The sequence below is a fragment of the Bison bison genome, unplaced genomic scaffold (assembly GCF_000754665.1).
Source record: "Bison bison bison isolate TAMUID 2011002044 unplaced genomic scaffold, Bison_UMD1.0 scf7180017864324, whole genome shotgun sequence".
NCBI lineage: Eukaryota > Metazoa > Chordata > Mammalia > Artiodactyla > Bovidae > Bison > Bison bison.
The window spans coordinates 10,063,704-10,078,830 of NW_011494896.1; the positions used below are offsets into that span (position 1 = coordinate 10,063,704).

A 15,127-nucleotide genomic window follows, 5' to 3' on the forward strand; every position below is an offset into this window, starting at 1 on the left:
ATCTACCTCAAAAGGTTGTTGTTAGGGTTAAATCAGACAATGTATATAAAAGGTTTAATAGTACCATATAGCATAGAAGAGAGACTCAACACTAATTCCTGTTGTTACTGTTGCTGTTATTGTCGCCATGTCTTTAATCCCGTGGTTGCTCCAGACCTTTGATCTTCTTACCTATCACTCAAGTAGTTACAGTGAGTGCCTTTAAAAACCCAGTGAAAGAGCTTTCTTAATAAGCTAGCCCTCAAAATGAACAACCTGTTCCCAGAATGCTGCTCTTCGTAAAGTCTCTGCCCACGTGTGTCTGTGACTCTAATATACTCCGGCTGATTTCCTGACTCTTGTGGAAAAGTCAGGTACATAGGGTTATAAAATTTCCCTTGATAGATGAAGTAAAAGCACATCTGAATTATAAATGAGTGCTAACCACCATCTGCCCAAGTCATGCTACTGAATGTCCTGGTAGAGTGGACAGGTAAATTCTTTGAAACAGTTTACAGTTTATACTGCCCTTTCAAAGCCTCAGTATCATTTGGTCTTCATAGCAACCTGAGAGGTAGGTAATTTTACCAAACCTGCTTTATGCATGGAAGCCCAAAGCAGATATGTGACACAGCCATAGTCATAGACCCATTTCCGTTTGTCTTGTGACCTTTGACCTTAGGACTTCAGAGGTCAAAGGCTACATTATTTTCTCTGCAGCATATGGCTTTCTCATGAGCCCTGTAAGGAAGAATCTGACTACATTCATAGAGGCAGCTCCATCAACACTCTTAACAACAGCTGCACAATGAGCCCCACCGCACTCTGGGACCTCACTCTCCCCTTCCACTTGCAAAACAGATCGAATCCCCTCCCTCCCTCTAGTGCACGGGTGATCTAACAGCTCTTTGGTTGACTAGAGAACACGGACCAGCCGTTAGCCAATTCTGTCTCATCTCTACTTCTTTTTGCACTTTTCACGTGCGCTGGAGCCACATGCTAAGTTAGCCCCTAATATGCCTCTTCTCCTTTTTTCTGTGAAATGCTTTGTGGAGGATTAATGGTCTCTGGTAACTTTGTGTAACTCCACAACTAAAGCTTTGGTTTAGGAAAATTAGTCCCAGGGGCAGGGCTACCACTGGATTCAGAATCAGACAGACCTGTCTTCAGATTCCGCTCTGGAAGTCCTCCTATAAATCATTTATCTCACTGAGAAAACGGAACCTGATGAGGTTTATGACGCATTTCCTAGCACACTGGCAAAGAGCAGGTAACTCGCAGTATTCTCCTCCCTCCTTCCGGGGTGGGGAGGTCTCTTGAGACCGCTTAGGCCTTGCACCCTAAGAGCCCTGTGGGGAGTTGCTTGGTTTGAGCTACAGCTTTGTAGTTCCCCACCCGCCCCCCCTCCAACTTGAGGAGAAGCTAAACACAGCCGCTGTATGTAATGTTGAATAATCATTGAAATGTTTGCCTGGATGCACTTCCAGACAAATATGTGTGTGGGAAGTGAGGCTTGAAAGTTCGTCTCAATCACCAGAATCTGGGGAAGATGACACAAGCTAAGGGAATTTAAGTGCAAAATAAATTCTCATTTAAATTAAGGAATTTCTTTATTTTAGTCCCACATTCAAAGAAATAAAACTGCATCGTAATGTGGCAAACACAAATAGTTTGTTCTCTGATGACGTTTCAAGTGCCTCCCTTGTGTTTGGCGGTATTCTAGGAGGCGGAGCTACAGAAGGGAAGGAAACAAAGTCTTTCTCTCCATTGTTGCAGTTGTTAGGGACATATATGTCTTCCTCTCTGCACCCACAAACCAAGAGGTGGGACTATGTATCTGTATTTTTACAGGCATGGGAATTGAGACTCGGGAGATAAACAGTTGACCACTGGGTGGAGTCAAGAACCCAGGTCTACTGTTGCTAGAGTCATTTGCTTCACTGTTATCAAGTGTTATCAACACTTCCGTGGACATCTGGGTCCTTCTCCTTGATCGTGTGAAGCTGCTCCAGTGCAAAGCATAGCAGTTTGTTTAAAGAAGCCTCCAGCCTGGTCGGTCCAGTACTCACTAGTGCTGTCTCCCCACGTGTCACAGTGGACTGCATGGACCCCACGTGTTCGGGCCGAGGCGTCTGCGTGAGAGGCGAGTGCCACTGCTCTGTGGGCTGGGGAGGCACCAACTGCGAGACGCCCAGGGCCACCTGCCTGGACCAGTGTTCAGGCCACGGAACCTTCCTCCCAGACACCGGGCTTTGCAGCTGTGACCCAAGCTGGACTGGACACGACTGTTCTATTGGTAAGTGTGGGGGGAATAAGGCAGCAGCATGGATGGAGAGGGAGGAGGTTTCACTATGACCTGTGCACCTTTCAGTCCTGTTCAGGGCCCTGACCCTGACCTTGGTCATGCAGCGGGTGGTTACTCAAATCCCTGAATGCTTTCTTCTTGCTCTAAACTCCAGCCTCAACACTTCTACTCTTAGGTGAACAGAGGATTCATCCATCATATCTTCACACCATTCCTTTCATAGTGATGGCCTTGAAAGTCAAAGTGTCTCCCCTTAACCATGTTAGTTACAGTAGATGTGATTCACTGACTTCTCACCTTCACATCACAGAGGCAAGGCCATAGGGAACAGTGTACCTCCCTGAGTCCTGCAGGGATGGGCCTTTGGTTTCACCTCGTCCCAGGATGAAGTCCAGATTCAATATAATATTTAGGGCCCTCAGTGATATGGCCCCCACCTGTCTTTCTGATCAGATCCTCTACGAGACGGGAAGTTCCAGGAGGATAGCAAACATCTCTTATCCCTACATCCCCACAATTCAGCATACCCTTGGCCCACAGCAGCTGCCTGGTAAACACTGACGGATGAATGAATGACACACATGACTGAGTGCACGCTTTGTTGTGATATTTGGTTCACCCCAGAGTCTACACATGCAAAGTTTAAGGGATAATATGTTAGCACCCTCTGTTTCAGTTCAGTTCAGTTCAGTCGCTCAGTCGTGTCCGACTCTTTGCAACTCCTAAGAATCGCAGCACACCAGGCTTCCCTGTCCATCACTAACTCCCAGAGTTCACTCAAACTCACGTCCATCAAGTCAGTGATGCCATCCAGCCATCTCAGCCTCTGTCGTCCCCTTCTCCTCCTGCCCCCAATCCCTCCCAGCATCAGAGTCCTTTCCGATGAGTCAACTCTTTGCATGAGGTGGCCAAAGTGCTGGAGTTTCAGCTTTAGCATCAGTCTTTCCAGTGAACACCCAGGGCTGATCTCCTTTAGAATGGACTGGTTGGATTTTCTTGCAGTCCAAGGGACTCTCAAGAGTCTTCTCCAACACACAGTTCAAAAGCATCAATTCTCTGGCGCTCAGCTTTCTTCATGGTCCAGCTCTCACATCCTTATATGAACACTGGAAAAACCATAGCCTTGACTAGATGGACCTTTGTTGGCAAAGTAATGTCTCTGCTTTTCAATATGCTATGTAGGTTGGTCATAACTTTCCTTCTAAGCAGTAAGCGTCTTTTAATTTCATGGCTGCAGTCACCATCTTCAGTGATTTTGGAGCCCAAAAAAATAAAGTCTGACACTGTTTCCACTGTTTCCTCATCTATTTCCCATGAAGTGATGGGACCTGATGCCATGATCTTAGATTTCTGAATGTTGAGCTTTAAGCCAACTTTTCCACTCTCCTCTTTGACTTTCATCAAGAGGCTTTTTAGTTCCTCTTCACTTTCTGCCATAAGGGTGGTGTCATCTGCCTATCTGAGGTTATTGATATTTCTCCTGGCAATCTTGGTTCCAGCTTGTGCTTCTTCCAGCCCAGCGTTTCTCGTGATGTACTCTGCATATGAGTTAAATAAGCAGGGTGACAATATACAGCCTTGGCGTACTCCTTTTCCTATTTGGACCCAGTCTGTTGCTCCATGTCCAGTTCTAACTGTTGCTTCCTGACCTGCATATATGTTTCTCAAGAGGCAGGTCAGGTGGTCTGGTATTCCCATCTCTCTCAGAATTTTCCAAAGTTTATTGTGATCCACACAGTCAAAGGCTTTGGCATAGTCAATAAAGCAGAAATAGATGTTTTTCTGGAATTCTCTTGCTTTTTCCATGATCCAGCAGATGTTGGCAATTTGATCTCTGGTTCTTCTGCCTTTTCTAAAACCAGCTTGAACATCTGGAAGTTCACGGTTCACATATTGCTGAAGCCTGGCTTGGAGAATTTTGAGCATTGCTTTACTAGCGTGTGAGATGAGTGCAATTGTGCGGTAGTTTGAGCATTCTTTGGCATTGCCTTTCTTTGGGATTGGAATGAAAACTGACCTTTTCCAGTCCTGTGGCCACTGCTGAGTTTTCCAAATTTGCTGGCATACTGAGTGCAGCACTTTCACAGCATCGTCTTTCAGGATTTGAAATAGCTCAACTGGAATTCCATCACCTCCACTAGCCTTGTTCATAGTGATGCTTTCTAAGGCCCACTTGACTTATTTATACTCAAATGATTTAACTGAAATACACCCCATTGTTTTTAGTCATAGGTATTCTAGATTTGTTAAAGAGTATATCATTACCTTTAATTATCTAGGTGAGAAGTTAGATTGAAGTTAGCTGTGGGTATTGATCAATTTCTTCACCCTAAATCACCTTCCCCACCACACCACACTGTTTAAACAAAGTGAAGGTCAGATCAGCTCATCATCTTGTGTACTAACACTTTTGGTAGTGGTCAGGAAAGATGGTTGACACCTTTGTAAAGATGAAATCCTGTGCAGCATTCAAGCCTTTGGGATACTTGGAGTTCCCTTTCCCCAGTGAATGGAGAACTGATGTTTAAAATGCAATCTAAGGGGCTTCCCAGGTGGCTCAGTGGTAAGGAATTCGCCTGCCAGTCTTAGAGCTACAGCAGTTGTGAGTTCCATCCCTGGGTCAGGAAGATGCCCTAAAGGAGGAAATGGCAACCCACTCTGGAATTCTTGACTGGAGAATCCCAAGGACAGTGGAGCCTGGCAGGCTATAGTCCATAGGGTCGCAAAGCATCAGACATGACTGAAGCGACTTAAGCACACTCACAGGCATACACACACATGCAATCTAATTTGGACTTTGTTTGCAAAGCTCATGTAAAGACATCACAAATGCAGATGCATGGAGTCTTAGGAATAATTCTTTTTATATAGCTCTGTTTATAGCAATATAATGAATGTTCCTCTTACAGCTACACTGGGTTGTATTGTTCATTATATGGCCACAGAGCTAATTTATGATAGAAATATAACCGTCCATGCATTGTTAATCCCCAGTGAAACTCCACGGCATCTGATGGAGGCAGGTTTAACTTTGAATGAGATCACTAAGGATTCTTTTCGTTGGCCCCTTAGAGGGAGAGAGAAGATCCCACTGAAAAGAACTTGAATACAGCTGTGGGGGCCCGTCTTCCTAAACTCTGTGCCTCCTGCTCCCCACCGCTGGTATCAAGTACAAGGCCTCCAATCTGAGGCATGGAGCTCCGTGTGCTAAGAGGAGTCCCCGAGTCTGACGGCCGTGAGTTCAAACACCGGCCCTTCTGCCTACTGGTTGTAACTTTGGGCAGGTGGCTTCACCCCTGCAAGCTGTAAAATGGGGATAACGAGAGTACCTACCTCGTGGGGTTAGTATTTGGGAAATCATTATTCAGAGGATTATTTAAGGTAATGCATACAAGCACTTAGCACATGATATTGGCTCAGTTAAGGTCAGCTATGTTACGGGTATGATTAAAACACGCGGTGGTGAGAGCCCTCGATATTAATGAGGCAAGATGAAATGTGGCCTTTCCGAAACGCGGATGACAGTTTCTAAATCTCTGACCTATAACTGACTAAAACAGTGTCATGATTGCCACGAGGCTGGGGATTTAAAAGATGACTTCAGATTTCCCCTCTTCCCTTGAAGTAGTGATAACAATTTGTTTGTTGAGTGCTTCACAGCATGCCAAGATCACTCTGTCTTTCTCTTTTTCACACACACACACCCCCCCACGGAAGCAGCAATAGCTGGTGAGGCAGAGTAAGGTGTGGTATGGTCCCCATCCTCACACTGAGGCTTAGCAACTTACGTGAGGCGCCCAGCGGGAGCTGGGAGTCCAAGCCCAGCCTGGCCCCTGCTGCCCAGCACCCCACACTGCTTCCCACGGCTGCCACTTCCTGACAGACGCTGGTTTGAAGGCTAGTGAAACTGATGTTGCCAGTGGTTCTCTCTCCCTTCTGTCCCAGCCGTACATGCCTGGGCTCCATCCTGGCTCTGCACATGGTAACTGCCTGACCTTAGCAAGGGACTTGACTTTTTTTTTTTCCTTTGACCATGCTGTGCAGCATGAGGGATCTGACCTGGGATCTACCTGACCAGGGATCAAACCGGCACGTGCTACATTGGAAGTACAGAGTCTTAAGCAGTGGGCCGCTGGAAAAGGACTTGACATGCCTGTCGCTCCCTTAGAAAAGATGGAGATAGTACCATACCTGCCTCGGAGGACCATGTGGGGATGAAGCTGTGCAGTGCAGGCGCGCACAAGAACAGCACCTGCAGAGGGGGCACTTCACGCCGCCGCCTCCCTCCCTTCCACCAGCACTTCCACTGAGTGGAAGCTGTTTGAAAACGATGGAGTTTGGGCCCTACAACTAAACAGGGCAGGCCTCACTAAGAGGATGCCCCATGACCGAGGGACTGCCTTCGTTGTGCTCAGGGAGTTGGCCACAGGGCCGTGAATAGGCACTGAACTTTGTTTCAAGGGACCTGGTCCCCCCTAGTTGAGTGGCTTCAGGAAGTCGCTTCACCTCCCTGACCCTAAGTTTCCTTTTAGGTAAATTACCTATGAGCTTATTGTACAGATTAAGTGAGAAAACGCAGGGCAAATGGTTAGCACATGGTTGGCACAACTCAGACCCCCGACAAGGGTAGCTCAAGTCACGCCATTGTGTTATTTGCAAGGCCACATAGGCACTGCCCGGAGCCCTTCCGTCAGGAGCCGCAGGCTGGGAGACGCATCCTGAAGGACTGGCTCTAGGTGGTGAGGCTGGCAGAAGTGAGCCCCCGCTGTTTGGCCCCCCGAGGAAGGAGAACCCATCTTGTGCCTGAGATGAGTGTCTTGCCTGTTTGGCACAGAGAACAGGATTTAATGAAAGCAGCTTAAATCAACACGCCCTGCACTCAGCAACCAGCCTGTAGTGTAATGTGAGCTGACAAGTTTCCCAGCACTTCAGTTAGGTTTGTGGAAACAGTGAAGTCAGATTTTATACAAGTGTTTACTCAGGCCCCTGGGTTCTCAGCAGCTTGGCTTGCCATTTCATCTCAGAAATTCACCCTTAAATCCTGCCTCATTGCTGTGGTCTTCCCTCCTGACAAACCATATAAGATAACTGTTTAAATCGATCCCTGTGGCCTAGAAGAGCACAAGTTATATGTCCCAGCCCCTACCCCCAACACACCTCCGCCCTGAACTCTGGGCCCAGTGGGACTTCACTGCCTCAGTCTTTGGGAGCAGTTGTTCTGATGGTTGTGGCGATGATGGTGTTGATGGAGGTGTTGGTGGTTATGGCAGTGGTTGTGATGGTGGTGATGGTGATGATGAGGATGGTAATGATGAGGTTAGTGATGATTATGTGATGATGATTCCTACTGCTATTGTGTTACAAATGGGAAAGAGCTGGAGAGAGGAAATGACTTGCTCAGAGTAACTCAGCTAATCCATGGCAGAGTTTGAGTTAAGTGTAGGCCCTCTAAGTCCTCAGCTCTTACGTCAAGCCTTATTTCTATCCAAAGAGGTTTCTTTGCAATTAATCTTGTCTTTTCCCCTGAGAAGCCACAGGATGAAGCATTAATTAAAGAGTCATTGGTTTACTAATGCTCACCATTTACCAGCTGCTGAATTAAGTGCTTTTCAACCATGATTTTGGTTAAGGTTCATAAGAACCCTCTGATGTCAGTGCAGTAGTTCCATTTTCCAGATAAGGAACCTGAAGCTCAGAACTGAGTTAAATTCCTTACCAGCACCCCCTCATTTGTAAGTGGTACGGTACAGATTCAACCCAGATCCGGCTCCAGGGCCTCTCCTAAGCTCCTCTGTGTGCTGAGAGATGTATTATACATGCGCCTCTCTTGCCAAACCGTCTGCCCTGTGAAGGCAAGGTCTGTGGTTCTCGCTTGTGCACAGCCTGACAGCCAATAGGTTCTAGTGCTTGCTGAATGAGTGACTCATGCAGGGAATTATCAAAGAAGAGTGAGGAGTTTCCTCTCAAGGCTCTGCCCAAGGAGATCCCAGCACACTACCAGCCAGACAGTCTAATCCCTTCGACGAGAGCTCCACCACCACCCCCACCCGCCGACCCCGCCAACACACACACATTACACTCGGCAAGGCTAAAATCAAGTCCCTGAGCCCCTTTTCACTTTCCAGACCTAGCTCACGTTCATCTCACTCATGTGCAGGGCCAGCCAGGCAGAACCCATCCTGGACAAGAATGGCATCATCTGACCTCCTTCCAGCCCTCTTCCCCAGGGAGCGGCCCTGCAGGGCTGGATGCCTCCTCAGCTTTGCATAAAGGGGTACAGTGAGCAGCCCCGCTGAGCAGAAGGGCTCCCTCCCTACCCTACCCCACCCCCAAGTGCTTTAGTTGGCTTTTCAGCCTCTTGGCTCAGAGCTGCTTCCTAAAAGGGGAGGAATTTAACCTCTTTTGAGATGGTCCTTGAAATTGGAAAAGCCTACCTTTCTTTCGGAGCCTAACAGCTCCTAAGGAAGATTTCAGGCTCTGCGGCATTTTCCAGAATATCATTTCCGATTCGATCCCTTAAACCCATCACTTGCCCCTTTGCCGGCTCTCCCTCGTGTCTTCCTTCCCCGACACCCCAGCCCAGTCATCTCAGTCCTCAGCCTCATAAATTCATTCCTCATTTCCACTGCTCTGTGGGCTCACTCCAATCTTGTCTTCCATAAATGACTTTTATTTGAGAGGGCCTTCTCGCTACATTTTATTCCTTTGGGTTGCTGGCTCATAGAAGCCGTACATGGCAGAGATTCGGATTGTAAAATGCTCATGCTGGTGGTTTATGATTCTTACCATTTCATTGCAATTGAGTTTCATAGAATAACAGGTGGGGATCTTTTAGAGATTCAGTGGTACGGATTTGGCGGTAGCATGTACACTCAGAAAGAATTGCATGGGATTTGGAGTGGGACCAAGCTAGATTTTTAAGATCCAGCTTATCCAAAGAATATGGCTAATGATACCTGCCTTTCAGGGCTGTTTTTCAAATTAGCTTTAATTTGTATATATAAAAAGCTGGCATGGTGGCTGGCACTCAGTGCTCAATAAATAAAGTATTAATGTATATTTTTAGAATGCATGATTAAAGCTAAATTAGCCAAATAGTCCTTTGACACTAACTGTTGAAGTCTGAGGAAAGTTTATATGCTGAAGGTTTGGAGCCAAACCTTGATTGGAGTCTATAGGACCTTGAACACCTCTCTTTCTCAGAAGCTTGGTTTCCTTGTGGTTTCTGAAACTGTCTACCCTCGGCTTCCCCCAGCCCCTGCCCCACTCTGATCATCAAGTCTAAACAAGGAGTCGCTAAGATGCCAACACATTTATCCCCAAACCCCAGCACAAGGGCGCCAGGGTGCTAGCATCGGGCTCTGCCTAGGGACTGGGCCGAGAGAGGAGCACAGCCCCCGCAGAGCATCCCAGCAGAGCTCCAATGGACGCCCACTGCTGAGAGGCACACTCGTCCGCTCCATCCTCTCGCGGCCCTTCCTGGCCTCCCCGAGTGCTGGGCCTCAAGGATCCGCACTCCTCAGGCCCTGCACTCGTGCTGGGCCTAGGCATCAAGGCTCAGCCTTCCTCAGGCCATTCAGGAGGCAGTACCTGGATATACGGCGTTAAGACCTCTGACCGACATGTGTGCGGCGGGGTTGGGGCACACAAGGGCAGGCATGTGCACCTGGGAAGGTCCTCCCCAAGATGGAGACTTGTAAGCCAGATGGCAGAGGGGACCGAAGCAGGGCTCCTGCTGGCAAATGAGAGGAGGCCTGTGCAGGCAGAGGGAGCAGCCTGTGCAGAAGCACAGACTGGTCCTTCCTCTCCTGACTGGAGACTAGGAGCCCTGGAGGTAGACTGTGAAGTGAGGCCAGAGAGGTAGGCAGGGTCCCATTCACGGAGTCCACTGAATGTCTTGCTGTGAATCTCAGTTTGAAAACTGTTTCAGTTCCCAATGAAGATTTTCCTTGCAGACTCCACGTCAAGACTCTTTCTCGAACTCTGTCAGTGCAACTTAGCCTAGGTCCTACTTCAACTCACAGGGACTTTCTAGAATTCAAACTCAGAGCCTCTGAGTTTCAAATTTCTTCTCTAATACTGTCCTCCCCTACCAAAAAGATAAGCAAAACAGAAAGCATAATTAATAACAATAGTGACCAGATAGATACAGATCAGAAAAGCTCTGTTACCAAATTAAGTCACAGTCAACAGTAAAATAAGCCCAATGCTTTAAAAAAAAAAATAAGCTGAAAGTAGCAACAGAGTTAAAAAAAAAAAACAAATAAAGCTCTAAACATAGCAGTTGCATTAGTGCTAAATTTTGAAAAAGGTAATTCAATTTTATTTACGAGGCAAACTATAATTACGTTTAGATTTGAGAGAACAGAATTTAATTCTTATTAATGACAGAAAGACTGAGTGAAATGCTTTAATGCCAGAGAAATTGTCTTCTGTTCATGGATGGGAGAGAAAATTAGATTCAGTGTTGAGCATTCTCCCCTGTTACAAGTCTCATTTGTGTAGCAGGAATTGTTCCCTCTCTGAGACGCATCAGCTTCTCAGCCTAGAAAGCACAGCACTGACATCCAATTAAACATCCAAAGGAAATGATCGGGCTGGGCTATTTCTGTATAGGTATGTTATAGGAGGGGAAACCCAAGGTTAGAATTTCACCCAAGGAATCGTATCCGTTGAGACTTGACATTTCCCGTGCCCCTTCCCAACAGTCTAAAATTGAAGTTCAGAATAGTAAATATTCAAGAGACTGCCAGTGAAGCAGAGAAAGCAGAGGGTATGTTGGAAGGAGGCAGAGAAGAGCCCACCAGTCGTCTGGGAAGTAGTGTGGATGCTGAGACACAAGGAGATGGTCGGTTCCTAAAATTTAACCAAAGACTGGGAAATTGGGCCCGAAGAGGTGTGCTGCTAAATACTGCCAGAGGTAAAGGTTGATAAACCGGAAGCTGGCAGCTTAGTAATTTAGTAGAATTTTTCCCAACAGCCCGGGAACATTTTTGTTCACAGTTGGAGCTCTTCAGTATCCAAATATAAGCCCTCCTGAAATTGGGCTTCAGAATTAGGTTTCGGTTTGGATGCCCAAGCTGATAACCTTGTACAGAATCTCTGGCTGTCTTCCTAAATCAAACTGCTGGTATGGTAACTTGTAATTTTAAAATATTGACTATTCTTTGAATGGAAATTTTATTTACATTTTACAGAGCTTCTCCATGTATGTGCTTCATGATTTATTCCAACAACAAATACATAAGCCTCTGACATTGCAGATGGTGTTATTCTCTGGAAACCAGGGTTCAGGGAGCTTGAGTGACTTTCCCAAAGGCACTTTGGAGAAAAAAAGGATTCAGATCCAGACTTCTCTGGGTTCAGAGCCCATGCTTATCCCCTGCATAACTCTGCCATTGGCTGTTACCAAGGTTGACTCAGACGGTAAAGAATCTGCCTGCAATGTAGAAGACCTGGGTTTGATCTCTAGGTCCGGAAGATCCCCTGAAGAAGGAAATGGCAACCCACTCCAGTATTCTTGCCTGGGAAATCCCATGGCCATGGAGACCGTCAGGCTACAGTTTATAGGGTTGCAAAGAGTTGAACATGACTGAGTGACTAACACTTTCTCCTTTCTTCGAAGATTTACACTGATACTGTCTGAGGATCATGTATCAGGTTGACAAGGTGCCACTTCATTTGGTGACACTGTATAAATTGGATCATGACCAGTGCGGACCTGGTGATACTACCGGGGTTCAGGAAAAGAGCAGTTGCTTTCAGCTGGAGTGATCAGGGTGGCTTCTTGGAGGAAGGGAGATTTAAGTTGGGTATGGAGGTTAGATTTGAGTTGACAGAGATGGAAGAAAGGCTAGCACCTTGCAGCAGCCCATTGTGGAAGTAAAGATTTACAGCAGGTACATAGATGGGACAGATCGTGGCTTTTTCTAGGAAAGAGAAGTGGTTTGGAGTAGCTTGCTGCTGCTCTTTTATCACAATATCATGTCTAACTCCTGTGACCCCGTGGACTGCAGCCTGCCAGGCTTCTCTGTTCATCGGACTTCCCGGGCAAGAATACTGGAGTGGGTTGCCATTTGCTTCTCCAGGGGATCTTCCCAACCCAGGGATTGAACCTGCATCTCCTGCATTGGCAGGCAGATTCTTTACCACTGAGCCACCCGGGAAGCTGAAACTTGGAGTAGCTAGCTTAGGATGTTTGTGACAGCAGTGAGAGGAGTCAGAGGTGAGGAAGTTAGCAGGCATCAGATCATGAATGGCCTTGAAAGAGTTTAGATTTCGTCTGTCAGTGGAAGCCACTGGGACGTTCCAGGCAGATCTGCAACACGGTCAGGTTTGGCTTTAGCATGCTTTCTCTAATTTTGGCATGCAGTTGGAGGTGCCTAGGGGATTTCCAGGAGGAGATGATCAGGACAGAGTTAGATGGATGAGCACATGACTGGATGGAGAGGCAGGCCTTCACAAAAGGGTGTCAGGGCTGGAGGTCTCAACACCAGATGTCTCTCAGGTTACCTACTTGGGCCATTTTATGTGGGCATTGTTTCAGCCCCAGCTAAAAAAAAAACACACCCCAGTCACTGTTTTTGGCTTCTCTGCTCTCCAGTCCTGGCTTGTTATCCTTCAGCTAAGTCAGACTATCTGAAGTCCTCCCCTGTGCTAGCTTTAGACTCCCCTAATCAGGAAGCCAGATACCCTCCAATTACGATGAGTAGTGGTGGCTTCCTACTTCCTGTGATAGGTGCTTCACAAAGCTTAAAATTCTGGTCCTGGGAGAATAGATTGGAGACTGCTCTGTACTGACATACTGGAATCCACTTTTCTGCTTGGTTTGAGAGCTTCCCGAGCTCCCTGAGTGAGGTGAAAGGCCATGTGGTCTCCAAGGCTCGTTAGCTTCCTGCCATCTAGACCTGAGGAGCCGAGGTGCGGCTTGGAGCTGCTCTGCCTCTGCCGTGACAGGCACAGGAGAGTGACTTGGCTTTGGCCTCAATGTCAAAAGGAGACTAATTACTGTGAAGGAGTCCGACGCCCTTTTCCTGTGCCTCCCTCCCTTCTGGCTGCTTCCTGAAACCTACACTGAGACTAAAAAGCCATCTGCCCAATTTTGTGGGGGAGGGAAAGAGGGAGAGAGATGCTATATTTAAGCCAAGTCATTCAAAATGCAGGGATTTCTGGCCTGTGGAAGAGAAGGTTAAATTGTAGCCTACTGTGTGCCAGGCATGGTGGCCAGCTTTCTGCCCATTTATACACCTAGATAGACTTGAGTTCCTTGAAGTAATTTAATACCATTTCTGAATCCCCAGCATCGAAGGATGCCTGTCACATAGTAGATGCTCGATATATTTTCAGTTTTCAGATTCTGTCTTTACTGCTGTCTTAGAAATGACAAAAAATAAGACTTAGCTATGTGCAATGTTTGTTTCCCAGCACTGGGAAGTATCAGAGCTGGCTTTTATACCCAGCTTACCTAAATCAAGGCCTCTGTCCTATGCAAAATCACAGGGCCTTGAATTGTTACGTGGAGTACCCTGCCTCGGGCACTGGAACCTGATGGATGCAGTCTAAGGATACATTTTCTATATGAGACTCAGTGTAGGATGCAGAGACTAATCTGATGATGGGAGGGTTCTGGAGGTAAGACAGGTAGACTGATAACCCTGATAAAGAAAGGTTTGCATAGAGTGCTTTGGGAAGGCAGGAGATGAAGCCCCTTCCAGCTGGGAAATGGGAAGGCGGCTTCAAGGAAGAGGTAGCCTTGGAACCCGGTTCAACATGTGAAGACTGGGGGAAAGGAGCACCTGGACCATGAAAGCAGCCTGTCCAGAGGCACAGAGGAGAGGCCACAGAGGGCTGAGCCCACCCCCTCTTTTAGGCATTTGTCTGGCTGGCCCCATACCTGAGCATTTCCTAAGGCAGCCATCAAGCTCTTGCTCAAGTACCAGCCTACATGTCACTCTGCACTTCTGTATTTGGCCCATGTTGTCCACAGGATGGTTAGAGGATCTCGAAGATGCCTTCTCCTTCCAAGGAGTAAGCGTCTTTTAATTTCATGGCTGCAATCATCATCTGCAGTGATTTTGCTATGCTATGCCAAGTCACTTCAGTCGTGTCCGACTCTGTGCGACCCCAGAGACGGCAGCCCACTAGGCTCCCCCGTCCCTGGGATTCTCCAGGCAAGGACACTGGAGTGGGTTGCCATTTCCTTCTCCAATGCATGAAAGTGAAAAGTGAAAGGGAGCCCCCCAAAAATAAGTCTGACACTGTTTCCACTGTTGCCCCATCTATTTGCCATAAAGTGATGGGACCAGATGCCATGATCTTAGTTTTCCGAATGTTGAGCTTTAAGCCAACTTTTTCACTCTCCTCTTTGACTTTCATCAAGAGGCTTTTTAGTTCTTCTTCATTTTCTGCCATAAGGGTGGTATCATCTGCATATCTGAGGTTATTGATATTTCTCCCGGCAATCTTGATTCCAGCTTGTGCTTCTTCCAGCCCAGCGTTTCTCATGATGTACTCTGCATGTAAGTTAAATAAGCAAGGTGACAATATACAGCCTTGACGTACTCCTTTTCCTATTTGGAACCAGTCTGTTGTTCCATGTCCAGTTCTAACTGTTGCTTCCTGACCTGCATATAGATTTCTCAAGAGGCAGGTCAGGTGGTCTGGTATTCCCATCTCTTTCAGAATTTTCCACAGTTTATTGTGATCCACACAGTCAAAGGCTTTGGCATAGTCAATAAAGCAGAAATAGATGTTTTTGAACTGTGGTGTTGGAGAATACTCTTGAGAGTCCCTTGGACTGCAAGGAGATCCAACCAGTCCATTCTAAAGGAGATCAGCCCTGGG

General features: G+C 47.0%; 1 protein-coding gene across 1 annotated transcript in view; it reads left to right on the top strand.

The window, feature by feature from the left end:
* Positions 1-15,127, top strand: part of TENM4 (teneurin transmembrane protein 4) — an 858,900-nt gene that overhangs the window by 697,223 nt on the left and 146,550 nt on the right. Inside the window, exon 15 of the mRNA XM_010853253.1 lies at positions 2,075-2,275. Coding sequence (XP_010851555.1) covers positions 2,075-2,275 — 201 coding nt within the window. The remainder of the gene's footprint in view (positions 1-2,074; positions 2,276-15,127) is intronic.